Below are 26094 nucleotides of genomic sequence, written 5' to 3'. Positions count from 1 at the left end.
GTCTGCAAAAAGCAGGGATGCAATACTGAGCCCCCCCAAAACGGACCCCCTCAACGCTTCGGCTCGCCTAGAAATTCTGTCCATAAAAGTTATGAACAGAATCGGCGACAAAGGGCAGCCTTGGCGGAGTCCTACCCCCACTGGAAACGATTCCGACTTACTGCCGCCAATGCGAACCAAACTCTGACATCGGTGGTACAGTGACCGAACAGCCCGTATCAGGGGGTTCGGTACCCCATACCCTCGAAGCACCCCCCACAGAACTCCCCGAGGGACACGGTCAAACGCCTTCTCCAAGTCCACAAAACACATGTAGACTGGTTGGGCGAATTCCCACATAACCTCAAGGACCCTGCTAACGGTGTAGAGCTGGTCCACTGTTCCACGGGCGGGACGAAAACCACACTGCTCCTCCTCAATCTGAGGCTCGACTTCCTGACGGACCCTCCTCTCCAGCACTCCTGAATAGACCTTACCAGGGAGGCTGAGGAGTGTGATCCCTCTGTAGTTGGAACACACCCTCCGGTCCCCCTTTTTAAAAAGAGGGACTACCACCCCGGTCTGCCAATCCAGAGGCACTCGCCCTGTTGACCACGCGATGTTGCAGAGGCGTGTCAACCAGGACAGCCCCACAACATCCAGAGTCTTGAGGAACTCCGGGCGGATCTCATCCACCCCTGGGGCCTTGCCACCGAGGAGCTTTTTAACCACATCGGTGACTTCAACCACAGAGATAGGAGAGCCCACCTCAGAGTCCCCAGGCTCTGCTTCCTCCAAGGAAGGCGTGTTGGTGGAGTTGAGGAGGTCTTCGAAGTACTCTGCCCACCGGTTCACAACGTCCCGAGTCGAAGTCAGCAGCGCCCCATCCCCACCGTACACAGTGTTAGTGGTGCACTGCTTCCCCCTCCTGAGACGTCGGATGGTGGACCAGAATTTCCTCGAAGCCGCCCGGAAGTCGGCTTCCATGGCCTCGCCAAACTCTTCCCACGCTCGGGTTTTTGCCTCGGCGACCACCGAAGCCGCGGTCCGCTTGGCCAGTCGATACCCGTCAGCTGCCTCTGGCAGGCCATAAAGGCTCGATAGGACTCCTTCTTCAGCTTGACGGCATCCCTTACTGCTGGTGTCCACCAGCGAGTACGGGGGTTGCCGCCACGACAGGCACCAACCACCTTACGGCCACAACTCAGATTGGCCGCCTCAACAATAGAGGCACGGAACATGGTCCACTCGGCCTCAATGTCCCCCGCCTCCCCCGGAACATGGGAAAAGCTCTGTCGGAGGTGGGAGTTGAAACTCCTTCTGACGGGATTCCGCCAGACGTTCCCAACAAACCCTCACTATACATTTGGGTCAGCCAGGACGGACCGGCATCTTCCTTCACCATCGGAGCCTACTCACCACCAGGTGGTGATCAGTTGACAGCTCCGCCCCTCTCTTCACCCGAGTGTCCAGAACATGCGGCCGCAAATCCGATGATACAACTACAAAGTCGATCATCGAATTGGGGCCTAGGGTGTCCTGGTGCCAAGTGCACATATGGACACCCTTATGCTTGAACAAGGTGTTCGCTATGGCCAATCTGTGACGAGCACAGAAGTCCAATAACAAAACACCACTCGGGTTCTGATCGGGGGGGCCGTTCCTCCCAATCACGCCCCTCCAGGTCTCACTGTCATTGCCCATGTGAGCATTGAAGTCCCCCAGCAGAACAAGTGAGTCCCCAGCAGGAGTACTCTCCAGCACACCCTCCAAGGACTCCAAAAAGGGTGGGTATGCTGAGCTGCTGTTTGGTGCATCTGCACAAACAACCGTCCACCCACCTGAAGGCGGAGGGAGGCAACCCTCTCGTCTACCGGTGGGAACCCCAATGTACAGGCACTGAGCCGGGGGGAAATGAGTATGCCCACACCTGCTCTGCGCCTCTCACCGTGAGCAACTCCAGAGTGGAAGAGAGTCCAACCCCTCTCGAGAGAACTGGTACCAGAACCCAGGCTGTGTGTGGAGGCAAGTCCGACTATATCCAGTCGGAAATTCTCTGCCTCACACACCAGCTCGGGCTCCTTCCCTGCCAGAGAGGTGACATTCCATGTCCCAAGAGCTAGCTTCTGCAGCCGAGGATCGGACCGCCAGGGTCCCCGCCTTTGGTTGCCGCCCAGCTCACATTGCACCCGACCCCTCTGGCCCCTCTCATGGGTGGTGAGCCCATGGGAAGGGGGACCCACGTTGCCTCTTCGGGCTGTGCCCGGCCGGGCCCCATGGGTGTAGGCCCGGCCACCAGGCGCTTGCCAACGAGCCCCACCTCCAGGCCTGGCTCCAGAGGGGGGCCCCGGTGACCCACGTCCGGGCAAGGGAAACCTAGATCCATTTATTGCAATCATCATTGGGGTCTTTGAGCCGTGCTTTGTCTGGCCCCTCACCTAGAACCTGTTTGCCATGGGTGACCCTGCCAGGGGCATAAAGCCCCAGACAACTTAGCTTCTAGGATCATTGGGACACACAAACCCCTCCACCACGGTAAGGTGACGACTCACGGAGGAGCTCAAAAAAAGTGTTCATGAAAATCATCAACCTCAATTAAGATGACACATCAATGCAACCAACTGTTGTAATCAGTTTGGATGGAATTTATATAACACAACACAGTACCAGGACTGAAACAGAATCAAAAAGGCAAATAATTTTTCAGGGAGAAGTTGCAGTTACACTGGAAAGTTGAGTTGGAGAAAGCTCACTACACTGGGAGACCCAAACCCGGGAAGCTTTGACCGAGGCCAGTTGCGGTGAAATTTGAAAAATATAAGGACAGAACAGGAGCAAAATTCTTAAGACTCCAACATCTACATAAAGGAGGACTTTATAGATGCCTTGTGTCAAAAGAAAAAAATGCGATGTACGAGACATTGCCTACTTGCGGTATGACAAACTTAGTTTAGCCACACACCAGTACACCAACACAACAGGCTCAAGTTCAACACCATCAAGCGGCATCCTGAGAACTGTGAATTAACCACCTGACCAACAAAATTCCATATGAATATGAAAAATCCATATGAATAGGTCTTCACTTTGACTTAAAGTCACCTTGCTATTTTGTCTTAGTGTTGATGCAGTGTTCAGCAACCTGCTCAGATTGCTAGCTTTTTGGATGAGAGGCAGTCAGTCGGGCAGCCTGTCCCTCTCACCCTATGAGCCTGATCTCCCTCACCTACCCACCCCGACTGGTATTTTAAATGATTTTCTTTATTCACAGTTTTTTTTGTTTGGGGTTTTTTTTTGTAGCAGTAGTGATTTTTTGTGTTTTTTTTAAATGCAGTTGGGATATATTTTTTTTGGTTTGTTTATCTGTTTTCTTTGCAGTTGTGATTCATTCTCAATTATCACTACTGTACAAAACTGCAATGTAACAACACAACTGTGTCATGTAGATGATCTGGATTGTTCAAAATTTATATTTATCTAAAAACATGACAAAACATAACTACTCGCTGATTATTAAATGTGTGAATGTGAGCAGATCGCTCGAGAAGTGTGTTGCTAGTCATACCTGACTTGCTCTGACCAACTAATCAGAGGACAGAAAAATGAGAAGATATTTGTAGGCCAGCAAACTACTCCCTTTGTGGCAGATTAAAAAAATATTGCTCATATTGGCGATTGTGGTTGTAAATGTAGGTCAGTGTAGAATTGAGGTTGGAAATGTAGTTCAGTGTTGATGAATGACAAAAATAAATAAATAAAAAGTACTGCATGTTTGGTTTAATGACCAGCAAGGAAAAAAGGTAAAAGGGACGATTGCCAGCATCCATAAAGGGTGGCATTTGAAACTAAATGGATGCGTCACCATGTGCCCGTCTTGTATTTTGCGGCTGCACATACATTTCTTGTTTTCATCCGGAGCTCCCCTGGACAGCACATACATTGCAGCACACCTGAATGTGATGTTATGACATGTTTTGAATGTGACGCTGCCCTAATGGCTGTGGAAAGATTGAGGAGTTGGCACGCGTACTCCAAGGCCGTAATGATTTGATGTATGGTGGTCACAAAACAAAGAAGAGAGAATGAAGAGAATACAATAACTTTGATCAACTGTGGTTTAGAGAGTAGGATATAATGACACAGTCCATATAATTCAGGCTACAGCTCAACTAATACAAATCCACTGTCTGCAGACTTGAGTTATTCATGTTTTAAAATGCCTTCCGAGCTCAACATAGTGAGAACTACTCACAGCCAGCAAAATTACAAATCGCTTGCCAGAACATTGTCATATCTCTACCAAAGCCAATAAATTGCACACAACACATTTGCTAATAATCTGCTACAGTCGAAATCATGTACCTCAAGGGACATGGCAAATCTGTACATTCTAACGGTAGTTCATTGTAACCATTTCCGCTAAGACGGTCTCCAACCACAAAGTATAACACAGTAGGAACATTTATAGATAACATGAACGTGTAATACAGCATAAACATGTCAATTACAAATAGGTGTATACAGTATGAAGAAAAAAAAGATTTAGTTCAGGGGTGTCAAACTCATTTCACATTGTGGGCCACATAAGCCCTTGGTAGATGTCAAGTGGGCCGGACCGTTAAAATTATACCATACTCTGCTATAAATAATCAAAATAATGTCTTTCCTTTGTTTGGTCTAAAGAAGCACAAGAACATTTGGAAAATGTTGAAATGTAATGAAAATATCTTTTAAAAAACATTTCATGAAGCACCTTAGATTTCCTTAGACAAATGTGCAATTTACTTTAATCATTCACATATATGCATTCCAACTGATCCCACTGATTGTATAAAGGCACAAAACTTACAAAACAAGTATTGGTATTGAAAAATATAGTAATGCACTTTAAGATTAAAAAAGATATATAAAGAAAGGATTTTTAAAACCATTTACACATTTGCCTATAAAATCTAAATGTATTCCCTGCCTACACCTTACAAACTAAGGAGAGTGCTATTAAATGTGGAAAGAATAAAGTATTCACATGTCCTTGATAGCGTCTGCTGTGTTGGGTCTGTCTCAGTGACAGACTGAGGCTGCTGTTGTCTTCTACTCTGGTCAAAAGAGTGTGCCCCCTAGCGGATACTCCATGCATTGCATCTTGTTAAAAATATTCATTCCGTGTCTTTTATGCTTTTTTTTTCACTTTTAAAGTATCCTGCGGGCCTGGTCGAACCTCCTTGATGGCCGGTTCCAGCCCGCGGGCCGTATGTTTGACACCTCCGATTTAATTACCGGTAGACATGAAACAAACAACAGAAGCGTTCCTACTTCATCTCTGAAAACATTCAGTCAGCAAATGAAAAGGGCCTCTTCTCCAGTTGAAGATGTGCCACACCCCGAAGCCGTTTACGCTCATCTATCAATCTGTTGGCTTCAAACTCTGCCATGATTTTCTTGCCATTATGAATGATTGTCGAAATCATGTTGGGCGGCCATGATTTGGCATCATCTTCTAAAGATTAAACTATTTTGACGAGAGGTTACTTGCCGTTGAAGGTACAGTGCTATCTCCAATCCACCGTGGAGGAAGGTATGTCAAAAACAAGGCAATACAGTACAACAAAACTGTTGAAGTAGTTGGCACAGCCTGCCCACGTTAGCATGAGCAGTTTAGCAACTAATAATTAGCTGGCAGCCACCGGACGAATGCGGTAATCAATCATGTCATCTTTTGATGATGCACATTTGCATGGAGCAATTATGCTGAGGTTGTATATAGGATAATAACTTAAAAATATTGTGTTTACATTTTAAGGCATGTTCATTATTCCTGAACAATTTTTAGTACTTCACTGTGTTCTTTTATACTGTTCTACATTTGTTTTGCTGATGAATACAACTGTTTGAAATGAATGAAAATGTTCTCTGTTAATAAATTATCGACATACTTCATAATTATCTATGCTGTCAGCAATTTAAAAGCAATAAGTTCGTTTTGTAAAGCTCCACCCTCGGTCGGCAAATGGTTGCTGGTCCGCCAAAAGCTTGTACCGTACTTGTCTAAACCGGTCCGTGACATAAAAAATAAAGTTGAGGATCAGAGTGATAGTGGTGGTTACCACATCTGCTTAACAGAGAGGGTGCGGTTCAAAGTTTGGTTCAAGATTTGCAGTGCTACTTTTATGCCAAACTTAACGTTTTGGATTTAGCCCAAAAAGTTTCATTTTGCTTTCATCTGACCAGAGCACCTTCTTCCTCAAGTTTGGTGTCTCCCCCAGGTAGCTAGTGGCAAACTTCCACCGGGACTTTTAATGGCTGTTTTGGGGAAATGGCTATTTTCTTGCCACAATTCCAAAAAAGGCCTGATTTTTGCAGTGTGTTACAAATACTTGTCCTTTGAACAGATTTTCCCACCTTGGCAGTGGACCTCTGCAGTTCATCCAGAGCGATGATGGGCCTCTTGGCTGAATCTTTGATCAGTGCTCTCCTCATTTGTAAGGAGAAGTCTAACGGGACGTCCAGGTCTTGGTAGGTTGGCAGTGGTCAGATACTCTCGCATTTCAATGTGGTTGATCGAACCAGTGCTCCGTGAGATGTTTAAAGCTTGTGAAATCTTGAACAGCCGTATTGGAAAAAAAAAAGAATATGTCTGGAGTCGCAAAAAATTCAACGGCAAATATAAGCCTTATAATGAAGGCAACACATGCTGTATCTATATTAGTTATCTTAGCCTACTATCAAAATGACGAAGATGGCCCCAAATACGCAATGAGCCTTCATGATTGTTTTTCCCTGCAGTGTATCTGGGGAGCAGGGGTGCCCAAACTCTTTTGACCAAAGATCTACTTTTCGATCAACCAACCTCCGAGATCGACCCGTGACCGCACACGCGCATATACGCACACACTTTCACACGCATGCCATCATGAGCAATAGCCATAACGGCTGCTAAGATGAACGAAGCATGGGATGCACTTTTGCAGCGTGTTAACTATCGTAGCTCACGTGTACTGTTGAAAAATGCTTCTCTCGGCTCTCCACATTCCCATTCTTTGCCAGTACCCTTGGTAAATTGTACATGAAACGCTGTTTTTTTTTTGTTTTTTTAAACAACAGCCACTGCCTGTCATCCCGCCCTGCAAATTCAATTTTCAAACATTTTTGAAAAAGCTCCAGGGAGCCACTGGGACGGCATCACGAGCGGCATGCGGCTCTTGAGCCGCGGGTTGCCGACCACCGACCGAGGCTAATCCTGCTCTGAACCCTATTTATCATCATCAGTCATTTAGGTGAACATCGGATCGTTACCAAACCATCAGGGAACCTTTGGAGTGAGTTGGCTACACTGACAGCAAAGGGGACAAATCATTATACATGCCGCACTTTTCTAAAAACAATTCAATGTATTGTATGAATTTCGTTCCACTTCATGATGGCGATTCTTCACCCCCCCCCCCCCAAAAAAAATCCAATTTAATATCTTTAGGTATGAATCCTGAAATGTGGCGCAAGGTCAAAGAGTTCATGGCGGCCGGATACTTTTGCAAGCCAGTGTAGACAGCTAGATAGATTTCTTGCGCGAACCAAATGCATTACGTATAGAGACACAAACGTCTTGTTTTATATATTCAAGGTGACCAATGAGTCGAGGTGGTCCACACAAGAAGTGTGGATGAGAAACATCTGCTGCCTCTGTCCACAATACAGCAATGTTACCTCAGGCTCTTTCCTTTGCGTGTGAATTTGAATAAACCACCAAAGTCTGCAGAGTGTCAGAGATGTACCTGCGAGCGCATAAATCACATGCCTAGGTAACTGGCTTGAAGTTGTCCAAAGGCACTGTTTTATGTCAGGGGCATGGTAGTTCCCTTCATTTGCCAAAAGAAAGCTGCAGCGACTGAGCATGCGTGCATGTAAAAATAACTCCTTATCTATCCAATCCATCCAAATAGTTATTTGTGCGTGGCTTATTGAAAGCAGATGTTCTCGTGGTTGCGATGATGCAATCCGATTGGCTGAGCATAACACACGCATCATGTAAACAAAGGCCACAAGCCAGACCAGAACATCAAGGCTTCCATTCACAGATCACATGCTGCCTCCTTCCCTTCGGGATCAAATTTGCTGGTCTGAGTGACATGATGTTATTGGAGGCCCTCACAACGGCAGCTACGTCACTCTCTCAGCATCTGCATCCCGGCATCCTAAAAATAAACATGACATGCCTTTTAACATTTTTTTTTTCATTTGGAAAATCATACCAGTATTTTTTGATAGTTGGTTAGTTTGCGGGGGCGGGAGGTAATGCTTGCGGCATGGTCAGAGGCAATTCTTGACCCAAGGCAAGCCTCTGGCTTGGGGGCCATCTTGTGGCGGACAAAAGTATAGTGACAATCACGTTTTGAAAGTCCATTCCGTTTATTAAACTGCACGTCGTGCAAAGTAATGAAGAGGGGATATGCATCCAAGAGTTTGAAAAGAAAAAAGAGAAAGAGGAGAGAAAAAGAAAGCGGGACAGTGTAAGTGTGTGTGTGTGGGGGGTAGGGGGGACATTTAATTTCTGCCCAACAAACCCTCTAACCTCCGGTAGTCGATGCCTGTTCCGTATAAAACAATATATTTAACACAAAGCAGTGATTCCACTGCAAAATTATCCACTTTTAATTAAACTTGCCTGTCTGATACGGTATTGGGATTGTTTGTACAGTGGAAGTCTGCTGCACATGGGCTCATCGGTATTGGGGTGATTTCGCATGTATTTGTGTCATGAACTGAAAAACTCACCTATTTGCTATTTTTTTGTGCGTAGCCAGAGTTATTTCTCAAATATTGCCTGGCTCCATGAGATGGCAAATTGCTCCCGAGCAATCATGATGGACTGGAGAGAGCTTCATTTAAATAGATCATAGTTTGGTATCATAGAAAAGAAAAGCTTGTGGCAAGTAATGTACAAAGCTTATTGAGGGAGGCTCTTTACACGTAACTTAGTGACGACATATTTGGTGCAGATCATTTGGGTGACTCTTTTCTAGCTTGATACAGTATGGCAGCTGCACAGCTTTGGGTGCACAAGTGAGTCTTTTAAAAAGATCAACTTAGATTTTTTTTTTTGTGAAAAAAACAAAACAAAAAAAAGTCGTGAAATTCATCAGCGGGCATATAGAGGAACACAATGGTGTTAAAATTTTGACAATATGTTAAGAATTAAGGTGTGACATTTTAAAGACTTGAAAAAGCGGGCAAACTCCTTTTTTTCTAATTCAAAACGATAGAATGGCCTGTGACTGAAAGTAAACCTAACAATGTAAAACTCAGCAGTGGCTGTACGAAGCTGTGTGCGGCTTTGTGCGGACAAGTAAGAGCAAAGAGAAGCATTTTTGAGTCAAGACAAGCGTAGGGAACAACTATCATTGCCATTAAACCCAACTCAGCAATACAAACCCCGTCTGCCTATTGTTTGTTTGGCCACCAGCTTCACACGCCATCGCTGACAACGCACCTGTCTTATCCAGGGGGGCGGCTCCCATGCCTCCCTCGACCGCAGTTCAAGGACGCAAATTTTGGCACCATATTATTTTCTTCAGCATCGTACAAATTGGATGTAACTTGGCATGCATGTCCTCAAATACCTTAAAATTCAATGAGAAAGTAAAAAAAAAAAAAAAAAAAGCAAGCTAGCTTTTGACACTTATGACCAGCTATAGCCTAAAACACCATTCCTCATAATTTATAGCATAAATTGTCAAGTCAAGTCAACAGTATTTATAGAGCACTTTCAAACAGCCATCGCTGCATACAAAGTGCTGTACATGAGCAATTTAACATGCACAATAAACAGTAAGACAAATCGGTAATAAAGGCGGTAGAAAGCACCAAACAGTAAAATCAAGAACAAATCTAAGTCATGCTGAGTCGAACGCCAAAGAATACAAGTGAGTTTTGAGGAGGGCTTTGAAGATGGGCAGCGAGGAGGCTTGCCGAATGTTCAGTAGGAGGTCATTCCAGAGAGAGGGACCAGCAACAGAAAAGGCTCGATCCCCTCTGAGCCTCAGTTTAGTTCTTGGTACTTCTAACAAAGACTGGTCCACAGACCTGAGGCGTCGGGCAGGTGTGTAGGGGCGGATGAGCTCAGAGAGGGAAGGTGGCGCGAGATTATTCAGAGATTTGAAAACAAAGAGGAGGATCTTGAAAATAGCTCTAAAATGAATGGGGAGCCAGTGAAGGGATGCCAGAGTAGGAGTTATGTGCTCCCTCTTACGAGTACCCGTCAAGAGGCGAGCAGCGGCATTCTGGACCAGCTGAAGGCGCTTAATGGAGGACTAGCTGACTCCAAAGTAAAGGGCATTGCAGTAATCGAACCGGGATGTGACAAAGGCATTAATTACTGTCTCAAAGTGTTCATGTGAGAGGAGAGGTTTTATTTTGGCCAGCTGTCTAAGGTGAAAGAAGCTGGATTTAACAACGGCACCAATTTGCCGATCGAGTTTGAAATCACTTTCCAGTTTAAGGCCCAAGTTTGAGACCGTTGATTTCAGATAAGGAGACAGGGGGCCCAAGTCTACAGGATGGAATGTACAAGGGCCACTGGGACCAAACAATATCACCTCTGTCTTCTTTTTGTTGAATTTCAAGAATTTTTTTGCAAGAAAAATTGCAAGAACTATGTCATCAAACACCACAAAAGACCAAAGTATACAGCATATTCGATGTACCGTATTGGCCCGAATATAAGACTGTGTTTTTTTGCATTGAAATAAGACTGAAAAAGTGGGGGTTGTCTTATATTCAGGGTCTAGACGTTATACTCATTCATGACGCTAGATGAAGCCAGATATCAATTAAGCGAATGCTGAACTTGACTCCTCAGGCCAAAGTGAACCCCTGCCACGAAGAATAATAGAATAATAGAAGAAATAACAGAAACTGGAGAAACGTAGTGACAATCTGGAGAAAAGTGGGTCAAAAATCGAAATCAGGGTCGTCTTATATTCGGGCCAATATGGTAACACAAAAGACGATGATTCACCCTTAAAATCAGAACTCAAGTGCATGTCAAAGACGGACGGTTGAGTGAGCTAGCATCAATACGTTACCTGTGTTACCCTGCTTGTTGCTAAATGTTAACGTTAGTTACATGAAGATGCACTGACCCTGCCAGTGATGATGCTGCTATCTTTAGCAGCTAAACACCAAAGCTGAAGGCTCAATCGGAATCCAAATGTCATACATCTTCATTCTTTTGAGGTCCCCTCTAGTGGTCAGCAGCCTCAAGCAGCCGCTGAGCTCGCTTATGCGTTGCCCCGACTCTCTCTGAGAAGAGTCACCAAGTGTGCCTGTAAAACTAATACGAACGACAACCAAATGAAGTAGATAACATATTCATGAGAAAGGCGCTTTCATTTCTTTATTTCCACATATCAAAATCCTACCCCTGAGCATATTTCCTCTGCGATGGTTATGATTCTTCACATTGACGGTATTTTTGTCAGTGTGCGAAACACGGTCCAAGCGCCAAGACACTGTTACACTGGCAAACTGCCAGTTCAGTAAAAAGCTGAAAGAGGAAGGAGAGGGGTTGAAGAACCCCCCTTTTAAGTCTTGTTGGAACACAGAAGTGTCTCTGATTACAGAGCGGCACACTGCGACCAAATGCGCACAATGAAAAATATACCACACACAAGTGCATGAATGCGATGATTACTGTCAACACGCGTCCGACTGTTGCTGCCTCTCAGCAAACACACAAGACTTAAAACGTGGAGTGGGATGAACAATTATCAGGGTGAAATTATGAGGAAAATCTTTCTACAAGCAGGGACAAGAACACAGCTGAAGGATGCCACCGTGACGAAATTCATTTTTATAGCTACGCAAGATTGCATTTATCATCGCTTGGATGGTTCACTGGAAGTAGTTGTGTCACAATTTGTGAAGCGTTTGATAAACTAAAACGGTGAATAAACGAGGACTTGAGAGAACATGAAAGAAACTGAAGACACGTGACTATTCATAGAGACTGTGCTTACGTTCACTGACCTTAAGCGCAAACTAAAATAGACTTGGAGTCTTAAAACACACTTTAGACTCTCAACGGTTCAGTGAGATTGCAAACAAAACATCCTTAACTGTGGTGTAGTGAGAAACGACTGATTTATATCCTTTCTCATTGTCCCGGGCAATAGCAACAGCAAAATGGAAAATCAGTGAACCATCCCCAAAAATGAAAACATTAGCGTTGGGTGCCCTAATTGCCTTTTCCCGATAAGTGCAGACTGAGCTTTAATTTGAGCGTGTTTACATCCAACTCAGTTGAACGATGTAGGAATGTAAATTTCCCCAGTGTGGGACAAATAAAGGATATCTTATCTTATTGCAAGACATTTTATATGTTCCTCCACCTTTTTAAGGGACCAAAAGTAGCACAATCAGAAATCACTGTCACCTTCACAATGAAAGGCAGCCATAAGTCTCGAAGCCGTGGACATCACCACATGCTGGGTTTCATCTCCGGTGATGCTGTGCCAGGCCTCTGCTGTAACTGTCGTCGGTTCCTGCTTATTCTTTGGTCATTTTCCTTTCAGTTTTGTCTTCAGCAAAGAAAATGCATGTTCAGTCAGATTCAGGTTAGGTGATTGACTTGCAGAACATTCCCCTTCGTTGCGTTTAAAAACTCTTTGTATGCTTTTGGTCAATCGCATATCAAGTTTTTGGATTTGGCTGCATATGACGGACAATATTACTACGGAATTCATTTAGCTGCTTCTGTCGGCAGTCACATCATCAATAAATCTAAGAGATCCAGTTCCACTGGCAGCCAAACATGCCCACCCCATGGCACTATCACCGCCTTCCCTTCTCCATACTTTTCTCTTGCCAACATTCTGGTACAAATTGATCTTTGTCTCATCTTTCCATAGGATGTTGTTCTTGAACTTGTACAGGCCATTTTAGAATTTTCTTGGCAAACTCTAATCTGGCCTTCAGGTTTTAGAAGCTCACCGACGGTTTACAACCTTTGGTGAAAACTTTGTCTTTATTCATATGAAGTTGTCACTTTCTTGTTGACTCAGACGGATACACCTTCGAGTTTTCCTGATATGGCCAACTGTTGTGAAGGGGATTTTCTTGACAAGGGAAAACATGCATCCACCAAATATATTTTTCGTGGTCTTCCTGGTCTTTTGGTGTTGCTGAGCTCACTAGTCCCTTCTCTCTTTTTAAGACTGCGCCACATTTGGCCACACCGAGGATCCTATTTTGGTCGACTGGCACCCATGCAGGGCGATACGGTGCTCAATTGGTTAGCACATTGGCCTCATAGTGCGGAGGTTCAATTCCAGCTCCCTGTGTGGAGTTTGCATGTTCTCCCTAGGCCTGCGTGGGTTTTCTCCGGGTACTCCGGTTTTCTCCCACATTCACTCCACCAGCAGAGCCAAAACCATCCATATATCTCATTCACTTCAGGTTTGGTAGCCTATATATTGATGTATCACTGTCAGCTTTGCTGTATTTTTTCCAAATACTGCAGCTGTACATATCATTAAAAGGTCTGTCCAAAAATAGTGTTTACACCACTTCAATGACCCCCAAGGGGTCAAAACAACCAAACAATGTAGTAAACCTAATAAAACAGTCAGACAAGGTCAATGTCTGTTTACAATGTGTAAAAGTTCAACACATTTGGAGTGGGGGTAGGGGGGGCGGGGCGCTTGATGGATTGAACTGATCAAATTGTAGTAATTTTGGATGGGGCTGAAAATCTTAAAACGTTAATTGAGGAGAGCAAAACTTGTTAAGTATGGGGTTAAAAAAAAAGTCAATGTGAAGTTGAAGAAAAAGTCACTTATTTTCTCCTTACGTGAGACAATAATAAGACATTTTATTTATAAGCGCCTTTCAAGACACCCAAGGACACTTTACAATAACAAAAAACACAAAACAATACGGGTTGAGCAGCGGCAGCCAAAACGCGCCAGCGTTCACTCAACCCGAAAGTCAGAAAGAAACCAATGAACTGGAGTTCCTGTTGCCTTAAGGAACACACCTCCAACACCGTCCTGTTATGTCTGCAAGTGAAGTCAAGGTCAAGGCTTAAAGCTGTCTTAAAGGGTCTGATAAGATATCCCCACTGTGGCGGAGTTTAAAGGGCGTGTGACATACTGACGTAGGGACTGGAGACCGTTCTTTGAGTTCAGATAGGGGCACCCAGGGGGTCTCACCATTACCAGGTCTTCCCACTGGTCTTCCTGAACAAGGGACTATCGTTGCCTTGTCTGACTCATGTCTTGTGATGGAAATAATTGCAACTCCTATAAGAATGAACTCATCAAGCACACACCAAGACTACCTGAGCAATGTAGCACAACCATTTCTTGCAATTTGTGTCTCACGGGGGATTTTAGAGCAAAACAAAAGCTCTTTTGATGGAACGCGGGTGGTGTGTGTCTGTTAACAAGTCAAGTTGTGACATGATATATTTTGCATTCAGAGATGAAAGAATTGACAAATCAGCCTCAGTCATGAAACTTCCCCGGAGAAAACCCACACAGGCACGCGGAGCACAAGCAAACCACACAGGAATGCCGGAGCCGGAATTGAACCCTGTACCTCTGCACTGTGAGGCCGACACGCTAACCAGTCGATCACCCGGCCGCCTGTATAATTAATACTGTTGCATATTTTTTATTGCCGACTTCTGCTCCACACATCAAGCCATTTTTCAGGAATATATTGAAAAGAAGTGGATTCAATATTAACTCTGCCAATTCAACTTGCGTGCCCCTAAATTTTCTGCTTGTGCCCCTAAAATTACATTAGGGTACACTTTCCTCCTAGTAGGAAAAAACGTTACAGTAGTGGGCACTGCTACATCTTAATTACTGTACGAAAGTAGATTATTCCGGAATCTGTAGGGCCTATATCATTACTTATATGTATGTATACACTTTTCTGACGACACTTGAAAACAGATGTCTGGACTGTCTTTTCCTTGCTTTGTCAAATTAAGCTTGCGACTTTTGCAGTCTCCGTGGATGATGACATGATGTAAAAAAAAAAAAAAAAGACCGAAATAGAAGCAATTGCGACCACAACTAAGATCTTGTTTAAAATCAGGGACAGCAACAAAGGGAGGGAACGTGAATCTGAATGAACGATTCTGAAATGCAAGAGATTTTCCATCCGTGGTTTTATTTCAGAGAATTATTTGATGTTGTCGACGACAAGAATGATTCATGATGGATAAATTGTCTCAGCTGAAAAACCACTTGCTTCGAGCATGAAAACAAATCTCTGTCTAAGCTGAGAAACCCCATAGCCTACAGCAGGGGTCCCCAAACTACGGCCCGCGGGCCAGATACGGCCTCCTAACCCTCCTGTTGTCCTCGGGTCAAAATGACCCGTCACTGTGTTAAAAACGCCCCAAAAAACCCCTAAATGATAACTTTTTAACTTGAAATGTTATGACTTTTTCTATATTGTCCCCAACTGCAGAAAATTTGAAATGTTTTTATTCACATTTCCATGGAAGCTGTACAAAAAAAAGTACAAAAGGTGGTCTTCAGGGCAAATTGACCCATGACGCAAATAGGGTTGAAATCAAGGTCACAAAGTTATTTACACACCATAGAATGTTTCAGTGTTTTAGTTGTGTCTCAGATCAATTAGTAGAACACGTGAACAAGACGGTAGCAGACATAAACAAGACAAGATACAGTAGGTGGCGTTCTCGTAGATGGCAGAAGTCTTTTTTTGTGGATTTCAAGGGGCTATAAAGAGAGAGAGTTGTTTAGTTATTATTTATTTCCTGTTTTTTCTGTGAAGAACTCAGAGAGGGTTATTTAGTTATTATTTATTTTATTAATAGTGTTATTATTTGTTTCCTGACTTTTTTTCTGTAAAGAACCTGGAAAGGATTATGTGTGGCTTTCTGGTAAACAATACATTTTTTAAGCTCCCTCACGATCGTTGATGTTACAATCTGACACTGGCCCCCATTAGAGAAGGGTTAAAGTTATGTGGCCTTCACAGGAAAAAGTTTGGGGACCCCTGGCCTTACAGTATTTAAGGCATACATTTTCAGATGCAGTTTTTGTTATTCTATTCACTATGATGGCAAATCAAAGGGAACAAAAGTCAAGCTAACTAACGTGACCTGATTTGTCTTCTTTTCATCATGACGCCTATGTGAGTTAATAAAAGGGGTCAATTATTTTTCAATCAAAACGCATGTATGTAAATGTTTTTTTTAATCTAGATTTTAGTTCAGTGTGTATGTACATGTATGCATGAACATGTTTGTATATATCTCCACACACACACACACACACACACACACACACACACACATTTACGTAAGCATGATGTATCTGTATGATTACTTTTAGGACAGTGGAAGTACTTTTGCCACCTCTGATGAGAATACATACTCATTATTGACATGAGCCAAGAGAAAAAAGTATGACAGAGAAAAGCTGAGCTGTGATTGGAGGGGAGAGTCAGGAATGTAGCTCAGGTAGAGAGAGAGAGAGAGAGAGAGAGAGAGAGAGAGAGAGAGAGAGAGAGAGAGAGAGAGAGAGAGAGAGAGACAGAGAGAGAGAGAGAGAGAGAGACTGAGACTCTGACAAGCGTTCAACACAAACGGAATGTCTCCTGGTTGCTGCTTTCGGGTGGCCGTGTGCACTTTGCAGGCTTTAAAAAAAAATTGTAGCACCCGTTGGACTTGTTTGGATTTATGAATGAAGAAAAGGCACGAAGTAGTACAGCGCAGTAGTACTCAGTCCACTTTGAGTAGAGAGACACAGGAGCTTGGAAGCGAAAGTCCCAAATGAAAGTCACTTGAGCGTGCGAGCTTCGTTTGTTATTTAATTCTAGAATAATATCGTCTTTTTCCCCCTCTAAACAAGACGGTTTCGATGTGATTTTGACACCCGAAAGTGGCGAGAGTGGTTTAAGAATTTTGAAGCGTTCTGGATGAAGCCGGTACAGAGAAGAGGCTGCCATGGAAGGTTCTGAAATCCGACTGTGGACACTGTCAGCTGGGATGCGGAGTGCACTTGAGCCGTGCCTTTTGACACCATGAGAACGAAGACAGCTAAAGAGCACGTGACTGCTTGAGTATCCACCACGATGTCCTCTTCCTCATCCGCAAGGTGAGAAACGACACCCTGACTTTCAAAACGGGTTGTAACCTAGCGAAATGCAGGAATTTCATCAAGATGAGCTTCCAGCCAGTCATCAGCTTTTTTTTCACCTATATGCTAATAGGAGACTAATTGGGTATTTTCAAAGGACACGACGAGCAGCCTCACATACAAATATTTACCTTGAGTTCTTTTTCTTTTTCTTGCAAGTGGCTGCAAAGCCGTTAACGTCTGATGAGCGGGAGGTGATAAATTCCGGGGAAACTTGATTGCTCCCCAACCACTCCCCATTGTGGAAAATGTTGTTTTGATACGTCATTCTGTCAAAGGATCGTGCGAGAAGTATCAATCTATCTATCTATCTATCTATCTATCTATCTATCTATCTATCTATCTATCTATCTATCTATCTATCTATCTATCTATCTATCTATCTATCTATCTATCTATCTATCTATCTATCTATCTATCTATCTATCTATCTATCTATCTATCTCTGTCAGTCTGTCTGTCTCTTCGTCTATCTGCCTGTCAGTATGGCTCCACTAAATTTGACTCAAATCAACTTTGATGAGATGAGAAATGTAAATGGGCTGTCATTTATACATCACTTATCTTTTTGTACTTCAAGCGCTTTACTCTGTTTCCTCATTCGCCTCCTGATGCTGCGTCATCAGGAGCAACTGAGGCTTGCTCAAGGACACTTCGACAAGGTCTCAGCCGCCAAGGATTGAACCCCCAACCTCTGGGTTGAAAGACAACCACTACAACTGAGCCATGCCGGCCCACATTTCATATTTGATTTACTCCTGTGCTAGTGCTCGTGGCCAGGGTTACATTAAATCCAACTTTTTAGAGAAAGAAAATGGTGACTCTGATATATATATATATGTGTATCCATCCATCCATTTTCCAAACCGCTTTATTCTCGGTCACGGGAATGCTGGAGCCTATGCCAGCCGTCTTCGGGCAGAAGGCGGGGGACACCCTGAACCGGTTGCCAGCCAATCGCAGGGCACACAGTGACGAACAACCATCCACGCTCACACTCACACCTAAGGACAATCTAGAGCCTTCAAGCAGCCTGCCACGCATGTTTTTGGAATGCGGGAGGAAACCGGAGAACCCAGAGAAAACCCACGCTGGTCCGGGGAGAACATGCAAACTCCGCACAGGGAGGTCGGAGCTGGAATTGAACCTGGTACCTCTGCACTTTGAGGTCGATGCGCAAACTATTCTTTTAAACTCTTTATTGTCCAACAGGCGGCATATAATCCAGTGTCAGCGTAAAGTCATTTTTTAGCACCCCCATTTAGCAATTGAACAGCATTGAAGACAAGGTTGTGCTGCTGTCTTCGGTAGCAACAGTTTGTAATGGCGAAAAAGGACGGCCTGCAAGAGAGTCAAGTCAGCTGTTACTCCACGACACACTGCCAGTGTTACACTTCAGCTCGAGATATACAGCTTAATTGCCATCTCATGGAATCGTATTAAATTCTTTCATTGTTGTACCTATCCATATACGTTGCTGGCATAGATAGATGGACAAAGATATTATTTGTATTTCTAGTAAATACCGAAAATGACTTTTCTCACAATTAAGCGAAACCGAACAATTTCCCTGCGGCACTGATAATGTCTCATTGCACAATATATATACCTGAGAGAAACTTGGCAGTGAGATATGTCTGCAGTTGCGCATGCAGCATGCATGTGTACTTCCTTTAGGTCCTATTCAGTCTGCTGTAAAGCGCTTCCTGCGATCAGTGAGTTAATGCCACTTTTGGCATATTTCAACTCCCTGCTCTGAGTTCCACCTATGCTGCTGCACCGCATTTATCTCTTCCATGTCACCGGCTATAAATAATACTATAAAGGATATAAGCCCCTCAACACCGGACACACAAACAAAGTCAAATCCTCTGGTCCAACTGTGTATACAAACTCTATTTATCTTCAATCTGTCTTTGAATGTCATGACCTTCAATTCACCTTGGCTGTGTTGTGTCCTCTTCTGCACTGTTCGCGAAAACACAACGGGAATATCTCGGTGCTTTAAGCCTTTAAGGTGCTACATTTGATGTGATGTGTCAAGAGGAATTATAGGGGCTGTCTGTACGATGAACGACAGTATGTCAAAGTGGTTGGTCTGCAAGTCGAAGAGCCGATAAGGTAGGATTTGGCTCAGCGCAACTTTTCCGTCTGTGATATCTCTATGAAGGAATGCTTGTTTGGGAAACAGCCACCATGCCTCTGAGCACCTCTGAACATAGCGTGGAACAACAAGCATAAATGCAGCATCAAAAAGAGGACTGTAATTTGGTTTACGTGCAGTGATGTCATTTTCATGTCCTCTTGGGACTAACATAATTCCTCCACTTCTCCTGGGGAAATGTGTTTTTCACAGGAAGAGATAAGAAAGACTGCATTTTATATTTACAGGGGAGCTTAAATGTATTCTTGAGTGCATAGGACTACTCCGACTGAATTCGCAGGCGCGTTGGTGTTCAATATGAGCAAAATTAAAGTGAAAAACCATAAAGTGAAACACTTCTTCTAAATTTGACACAACAAAGAGAATAGCGTGACCAAGCCTGCCAAATTGACTGAATTAAAAAAAGCAATAACAAACGAGGCTCCAAAATCACGAACCCTCCTCCCAGTTGCCGGTTGCTCGGGGTGTGACTGCTCACTCTGCTGAAAACACATCCTGCCCGACTCTTACATGTCACTCAGATACGTTATTGTACTCATATATGTGCCCAAGTGTCTGTCGTGTTATCCACAGGCTGAATAACATGTGCCGCTCTGCTTTATCAACTACGGAAGCATGGAACTGCCAATGTGGAGTAAACATTTTTAACAAGTAAATGTGCTCAAAAACGTATTTGCGAGTACGTTCCAGGATATTTGCAAGCATGTTCGAATGTACTTGGAGGCTTTATGCTAAAAGCTTGGCTTTTTTTTCATAATACCACAGGTTATTGACTTGGGCATGCAGGTTAAAAAAATAGTGTTTGTTTTTTTTAGCATTTGGCCTTTCTTCTACCAGTACATATGAAAATTACGTAAGCACACCTTGTTTATTCGTCATTTTTATGATAGGTTTTTTTCTCCAGTGCATGATTTTATTATTTGGTGTGTGCATGCGCAAGTGAATACCTCATACAACATCAGAATGAAGTGTGAAGGGCTTTGGTGATTGAGTACACTTTTCACAGATGTCAGGCTGGAACCGCGTTAAAGCGGAGCGTATCCAACCCTGCCCAGCAAAATAATGGCTAAATGAATCAGTGATTACTGCCCGAAAAGCCAAGTACGTACTTGGGCTTGGTGCTGAGAGAGTGGTTAGCGCGTCAACCTCACAGTACAGAGGTACCGCGTTCAATTCCAGCTCCGGCCTCCCTTTGTGGAGTTTGCATGTTCTCCCCAGGCCCGAGTGGGTTTTCTTCGGGTACTCCGGTTTCCTTCCACATTCCAAAAACATGCATGGCAGGCTGATTGAACACTCAAAAAAATTGTCCCTAGGTGTGAATGTGAGCGCGGATGGTTGTTCGTCTCTGTGTGAGCTGCAATTGGCTGGCAACCGATTCATGGTGTCCCCCGCCTACTGCCTGAAGACGGCTGGGATAGGCTCCGGCAACCCCCGTGACCCTTGTGAGAATAAAGTGGATCGGAAAATGGATGTATGGAACAAATTATATTTATTATTGGAAACAAATCACTGAAATCACTTGAGAGGGTTTATTTTTCAGTTGAAGCATTTGAAGCAACCAACTGAGGCACTATTGATTCAGTCTTGACTAGTTTATGATTAAGAACGACATTTCCGCTTTTGGGAACAAAAGCGGTATTGCTACTTGGTACAAAAGCGGTACAATTCACCTTAATTGATGATAAGGGGCACATAATTGAAACTTTTGTCACTGTCTTTAGCGCAATGTCCCACAAATGCAAGAACATTCAAGTTACCGGTATATGTCTACCAATCTTAAGTGTCCATGCATTCATGCTGAAGGCAAGTGAGGATGTATCAGAACTCGATGAATGGGTTGCTGGTATCAGTCCATTGTGAGTTCATGAGTGTTCTTATGGCATCATCAAATGACAGTAAAAAATATATTTTTGTTTTGTTTTGTTGTCCCGTGTATGATGAATTGAAGAGGCGATTATTTTGTAAAGTGTCCGATGTGTAGCTGTATATTTGTGCTCAATGTTAAATGAAGAATGATTCGAGCATTTGTTCAAGTATAAGCCGTTATGTTTGGTTCAGTTTCTGCGCTTGACTGCAGCACAAGAGGACATTCTTTGTTTGATCTATTTGTGGATGTCTGCCTACTGTTTGGTGTGTCTTATAAGTCCATGTGGGCCGGGCACCTTGAATGGTGCATGACACCAAATCAACAAATAAACGTAACATTTTAAAAAATGACTACATCAAAACCCGGCTGTACCTGACCAGGGTGTTTGGAGTTGCTCACGGATCAGAAGGTTTGGGGGAAAAAAAGTTGATCACTGGTTTGATCAGAAGGAGCAATATATTTATTTAAACAACTTGTATATTTACCGTAAGGTTGACCGCTGCCATAGCGTAAGTGCACTGGTAAAAAATATCAATCCATCCATCCATCCCTTTTCCAAACCGCTTGATCCTCACGAGGGTCGCTGGGGTGCTGGAGTCTATCCCAGCTTTCTTCAGGCAGTAGACGGGGGCCACCCTGAAGCGGTTGCTAGCCAATCGCAGGGCACAAAGAGACAAACAACCATCCGGGACACCGAGGGACAATTTAGAGTGTCCAATCAACCTGCCATGCATGTTTTTGGAATGTGGGAGGAAACCGGAGGACCAGGAGAAAGCCCACGCAGGCACGGGGAGAACGTGCAAACTCCACACAGGAAGGCCGGAGCTGGAAGGCCCACGACCTCTGCACTGTCGGTGTGCTAACCACTCGACCATGCGCTGACCACCGGTTATAGTCCGAAACAGAAAATATCGACACGTGCATATACCACACTGACAATTAGGCATCAGTGTCAGGTCCCTAATCCAATGATGTGACATAGTATATCATTCAACCACCAATATTATGCCAATATGGGCGGCCTGGTGGTCCAATGGTTTGCACGTTGACCTCACAATGCAGAGATTGTGGGTTTGATCCCAGCTCCGGCTTTCCTGTGTGGAGTTTTCATCTTCTCCTGCATGGGTTTTCTCTGGGTACTCCGGTTTCCTCCCACATTCCAAAAACATACATATCAGGCTGATTGAACACTCCAAATTGTCCCTATGTGTGAGTGTGAGCGCGGGTGGTTGTTCGTCTGTGTGTGCCCTGCGATTGACTGGCCACTGGTTCAGGGTGTCCCCCGCCTACTGCCCGAAGACAGCTGGGATAGGCTCCAGCACCCCCCGTGACCCTTGTGAGGATAAATCGGTTCGGAAAATGACTGGATGGATATTATGCCAAGACACTTAGAGCATCATTTGTGAGGTGTATTATTATAATTGTCAGTGTGACCAATATGTTATACTGCACATTCTGTGGATTTCCCTCATCGTGTTTGACCATATGTGAATGTTAACTGAAGAAGCTTGGACCCTGACTTCACCCTTTTGTTGTTAGCAACCAATGCATAACGTTGTCGCCTCTTTAATTTACCCCTCATGGTGTCTTGGATTGACACTTGACACATGAAACTTGCTTGACTTTTGCCAGAGTATTTAAGTTCATAACAAAAGTATCTCAGTCAAGATGGTGTCTTATGTTTTGAGAACAATGTCGAAGATTGAAACATGAAAAGTTAATTACCCTAAAAACTGCCGCAACAAAAAGCAATGTGAACGTTGTTACAACAAAGTCAAATGTCTCCACGGCGCTACATGGCAGTGCAAACCCCAGCTAAAAAAAGTGCCCCCCCCCCTAAAAAAAGCCAATTTGCTGCTGACATGCTGTGCTTGTTGCCACAAAAGCATGACTTATTAAAAGCAGTTCGCATTTGAAGCATTTTAATATGATCTTTTTTTTGATAACCCCAATTTAAAATAATTGCTCAATAAAAAAAATAAATGAAAACAGTCCAGCATGACTAAGTTTGACTGGTACCATGAGTTAGGATGAAGCAATATGCACGCAGGTTCACTTGTGATAGACCTCTCTTGAACATCTTGTAGAGACCTCTGAGGTTCAGTCATACATTTGAAAACAAAACAACAAAGTATTCCATTTCACAGGCCAAAGTTGAAGAAAAATGTATTCTGAACTTGTGAGCGCCTCTCTCGAGACCCTTTGATCTCTTCCTTCTGCCATGTTTGTATCCAGCCTTCTTTGAATGGGAGAGCGTACTTGGCTCACGTATGTACATTGATCGCTGTTTGCTACCAGGGAAAATTGTTCTATTCCCGGCCTGTTACAAGGTTCAGTCAGATAAGTGTTTACTGCTTTGGCCTCGTGTGTGGGTTTCCTTCTCAGCACGTTATTGTTATGGTTAAGGATGGTTCGTATGGGTTTTTGTTGTTGTTGTTGTTTTTTAATATTTCCAAACCCGGTGAACTTTAGTCCATTGTTTTTGAACGAGACTTTAACTTTCTTTTTTATTGTGATTCAGATGTGGATGGGTCAAGGTTATTATAGTGCATGAAAATGGAAAAAAAACCCACTAAAATTGAAACATTTTTTGTGAATGAAATATCAATAAAAATGCTTTTAGAAAAAACTTACATTGATAAAAGTAACTGGGACTAATTATAATTATCGTGAAAATGTCCTTTGCTTTCCTGTTTGTCAATTAATATCAGACATGGGCTTTCAGGGTTCATTTTAAATGTACAAATGTATTTATTTGTTTTATTGCTGTGCATCCAAAAGAAGGAATGTCAAACAGTTTGAGAATTGTAGCCTACTTCATTTCATTCCGCAATACTTTGTGATCTTGCTTCTAATCTTGCACTTGGCAAATGGACCTTGTACTGAACCCCGCCCCCCTAAAACGAAGACTAAAACTAATTAAACTAAACTAAAATTAAGATTTTTGGGGGGAAAAAATATCTAAACTAATAACATCGATAAGACTTACTCTAAAAATGAATTGAAACAAACTGAATAAAAAACGATCCACGAAATAAAAGCTAATGATAATGAAAAATCCCATCCTGTTTATAACTAACTCTGGTATGGGTGTGATTACGGATGGGAAATCATTTGATGTATAGCGCAATAAACACCTGATCAATATCGATAGAAATTGCACTCAATATACTATCAATGAAAAAAGACTAATCTTCTTGCCCAAAATCAAATGGAATGGGCCTTAACTCAACAGCCACCCTTCTTGCGAAAAACAATTTCTTACCCTATTTAAATTATCCAGCCAAGGCTTAAGCATTTTTTTATACCCCCCAAAGGAATTGTCATGAAAACGTTTAGTCTAAGAACACGTTCAGGTTGCGTCTCCAGGACTGCAGATGACTCTTGGCGCTCCGTCTCAGTCCAAGTGGCTGTAAAAAGATAATCTTATAATCCCTGAGGTATGATGGTGTACCAACTTTGTTCTCTGTGTCATGGAAGAAGCAAGTGAAGTGAAGCAAAACAAAGCAAAGGGAAACGAACGTCATTGAGCAAGAGTTTGAGTCTAGACGCCCAAGCAGCAGCAAAAAAAAAATCAACAGTGTGATTTTGAATCTCTTATTTCAAACACCTATCGGGATTAAACGGCGTATGGTGATCAGTTTGTGTGATCGGAAATGAAAGGGAGCGATCGGCGTATGCCGATCACGTACTTTTGCGCAGAAATCAGCTGATCGTGATCGGTGGCGGATCAGTCGGAGGAACAGTATTTGATTTATCTGGCTCAGATGGCACCTCGAAGTTCACCTTTCAAAGGTCCTCCGATGGGAGCAGCTGCTGCACCACAAAGAGCTGCCATTAGCACTCAAAGAAGCTCGTTTCATGAATGCATGCAGAGTTGGGCGACAGAGCGCTCGATTGTTATTGCTTCATTCATAGTCGCCACACATTCAGGGGTCAGAGTTGACCAAGGGCTCTCAGACTGAACATCTGTTAAAGGTTGTGTCAGTCTATTCAGTGGCATGCTCCTTATAATGATCAGACCCTCCACCCGGCTATCCCGAAATGCTGCTTGTGTCTTTGCTCCATTTCAAGTGGGGGGGTTGAGGGGGGATAGAGGGTTAAGAACAGCCTTCGAATTGGAAGACATACTGCTTTCGAACTTGGTGGGTGAGCTGCCTCATTTAAAAGCCGTCGCCTCTCGGTCACCGTGCAGAAACACTGAAGGAATTTCAGGAACTTGTTGGATCTATAGATTGAAAATCAACATTTTCTGTCATGAAAATGAATGTTTCTTTTTTTTTTTAGTCAACGGAAAGTACCGTGATGCAGATTTATTTTTTTGGTCTGGCTGCTATTCATTCTTAGGATAAAAATAATCGAGGATGAAAATGAGTTTCATTGAAAAAGCAAACATTTGATGGCCTGTCTCATCGATTGGGATAACGGATCTTAAATGAACACATTTTGAGGCCTACTCTACTAAATCTTTGCGTGTGCAAGAATAGTCCCAAATTGTTGGCTGATGCCAACTGATGGGGGAGCTGCTATAATTGTCCAAAACCAGGATTGTGTCTGCCAAAATGCTCAAACTTGCTCCACAGTTCATTTTTCACATTCTCAAAAGATCCAATTTGTTCCCCTTATGAATGCCGTTGATGTTTTGGAAGTGTGTTTTTTTTCGATGAATGTGTGAAGCAAGATCTTCTGATCATGTATTTAAATTGGCAGACAAAATGTTTCAGTAGACTTCTGACTTGATTTTTTTTGCTGCTCATGATGTGTTACAACAATGAAAATGAATGAGCGGCCCAGAAATCCATGGAAATCAAAAGCATGACAATACATCTTTTAATCTGTTGATTGAGTTTTTACAGAAAATAACAGTGCCTCAATAAGTCTAAGAGTAGATTCGGTGTAACCAATTA

General features: G+C 43.3%; 2 protein-coding genes and 1 long non-coding RNA gene across 4 annotated transcripts in view; 1 reads left to right on the top strand and 2 right to left on the bottom strand.

The window, feature by feature from the left end:
* LOC127599791 (uncharacterized) overlaps positions 1 to 26094 on the bottom strand; it is a 149257-nt gene that overhangs the window by 948 nt on the left and 122215 nt on the right. The gene's annotated exons all lie outside the window — the stretch shown is intronic.
* adamtsl5 (ADAMTS like 5) overlaps positions 16565 to 26094 on the top strand; it is a 35867-nt gene continuing 26337 nt past the window's right edge. The window contains exon 1 of one of the 2 annotated variants that reach the window (XM_052063955.1): positions 16565 to 17114. In XM_052063955.1, the coding sequence (XP_051919915.1) occupies positions 17092 to 17114 (23 nt within the window). In that variant the 5' untranslated portion in view covers positions 16565 to 17091. The remainder of the gene's footprint in view (positions 17115 to 26094) is intronic. The other variant, XM_052063954.1, reaches the window with a different exon arrangement.
* On the bottom strand, positions 16665 to 17526 carry LOC127599849 (uncharacterized). Its single transcript, XR_007962199.1, has 2 exons — positions 17288 to 17526; positions 16665 to 17153 (listed from the first exon to the last, which is right to left on the bottom strand). It is a non-coding gene; the product is annotated as an uncharacterized LOC127599849 (long non-coding RNA).

This window comes from Hippocampus zosterae, chromosome 4 (genome assembly GCF_025434085.1).
Source record: "Hippocampus zosterae strain Florida chromosome 4, ASM2543408v3, whole genome shotgun sequence".
NCBI classification, from domain to species: domain Eukaryota; kingdom Metazoa; phylum Chordata; class Actinopteri; order Syngnathiformes; family Syngnathidae; genus Hippocampus; species Hippocampus zosterae.
Note: the sequence above shows the minus strand (reverse complement) of the source record. Positions and strands in the feature narration are given on the sequence as shown.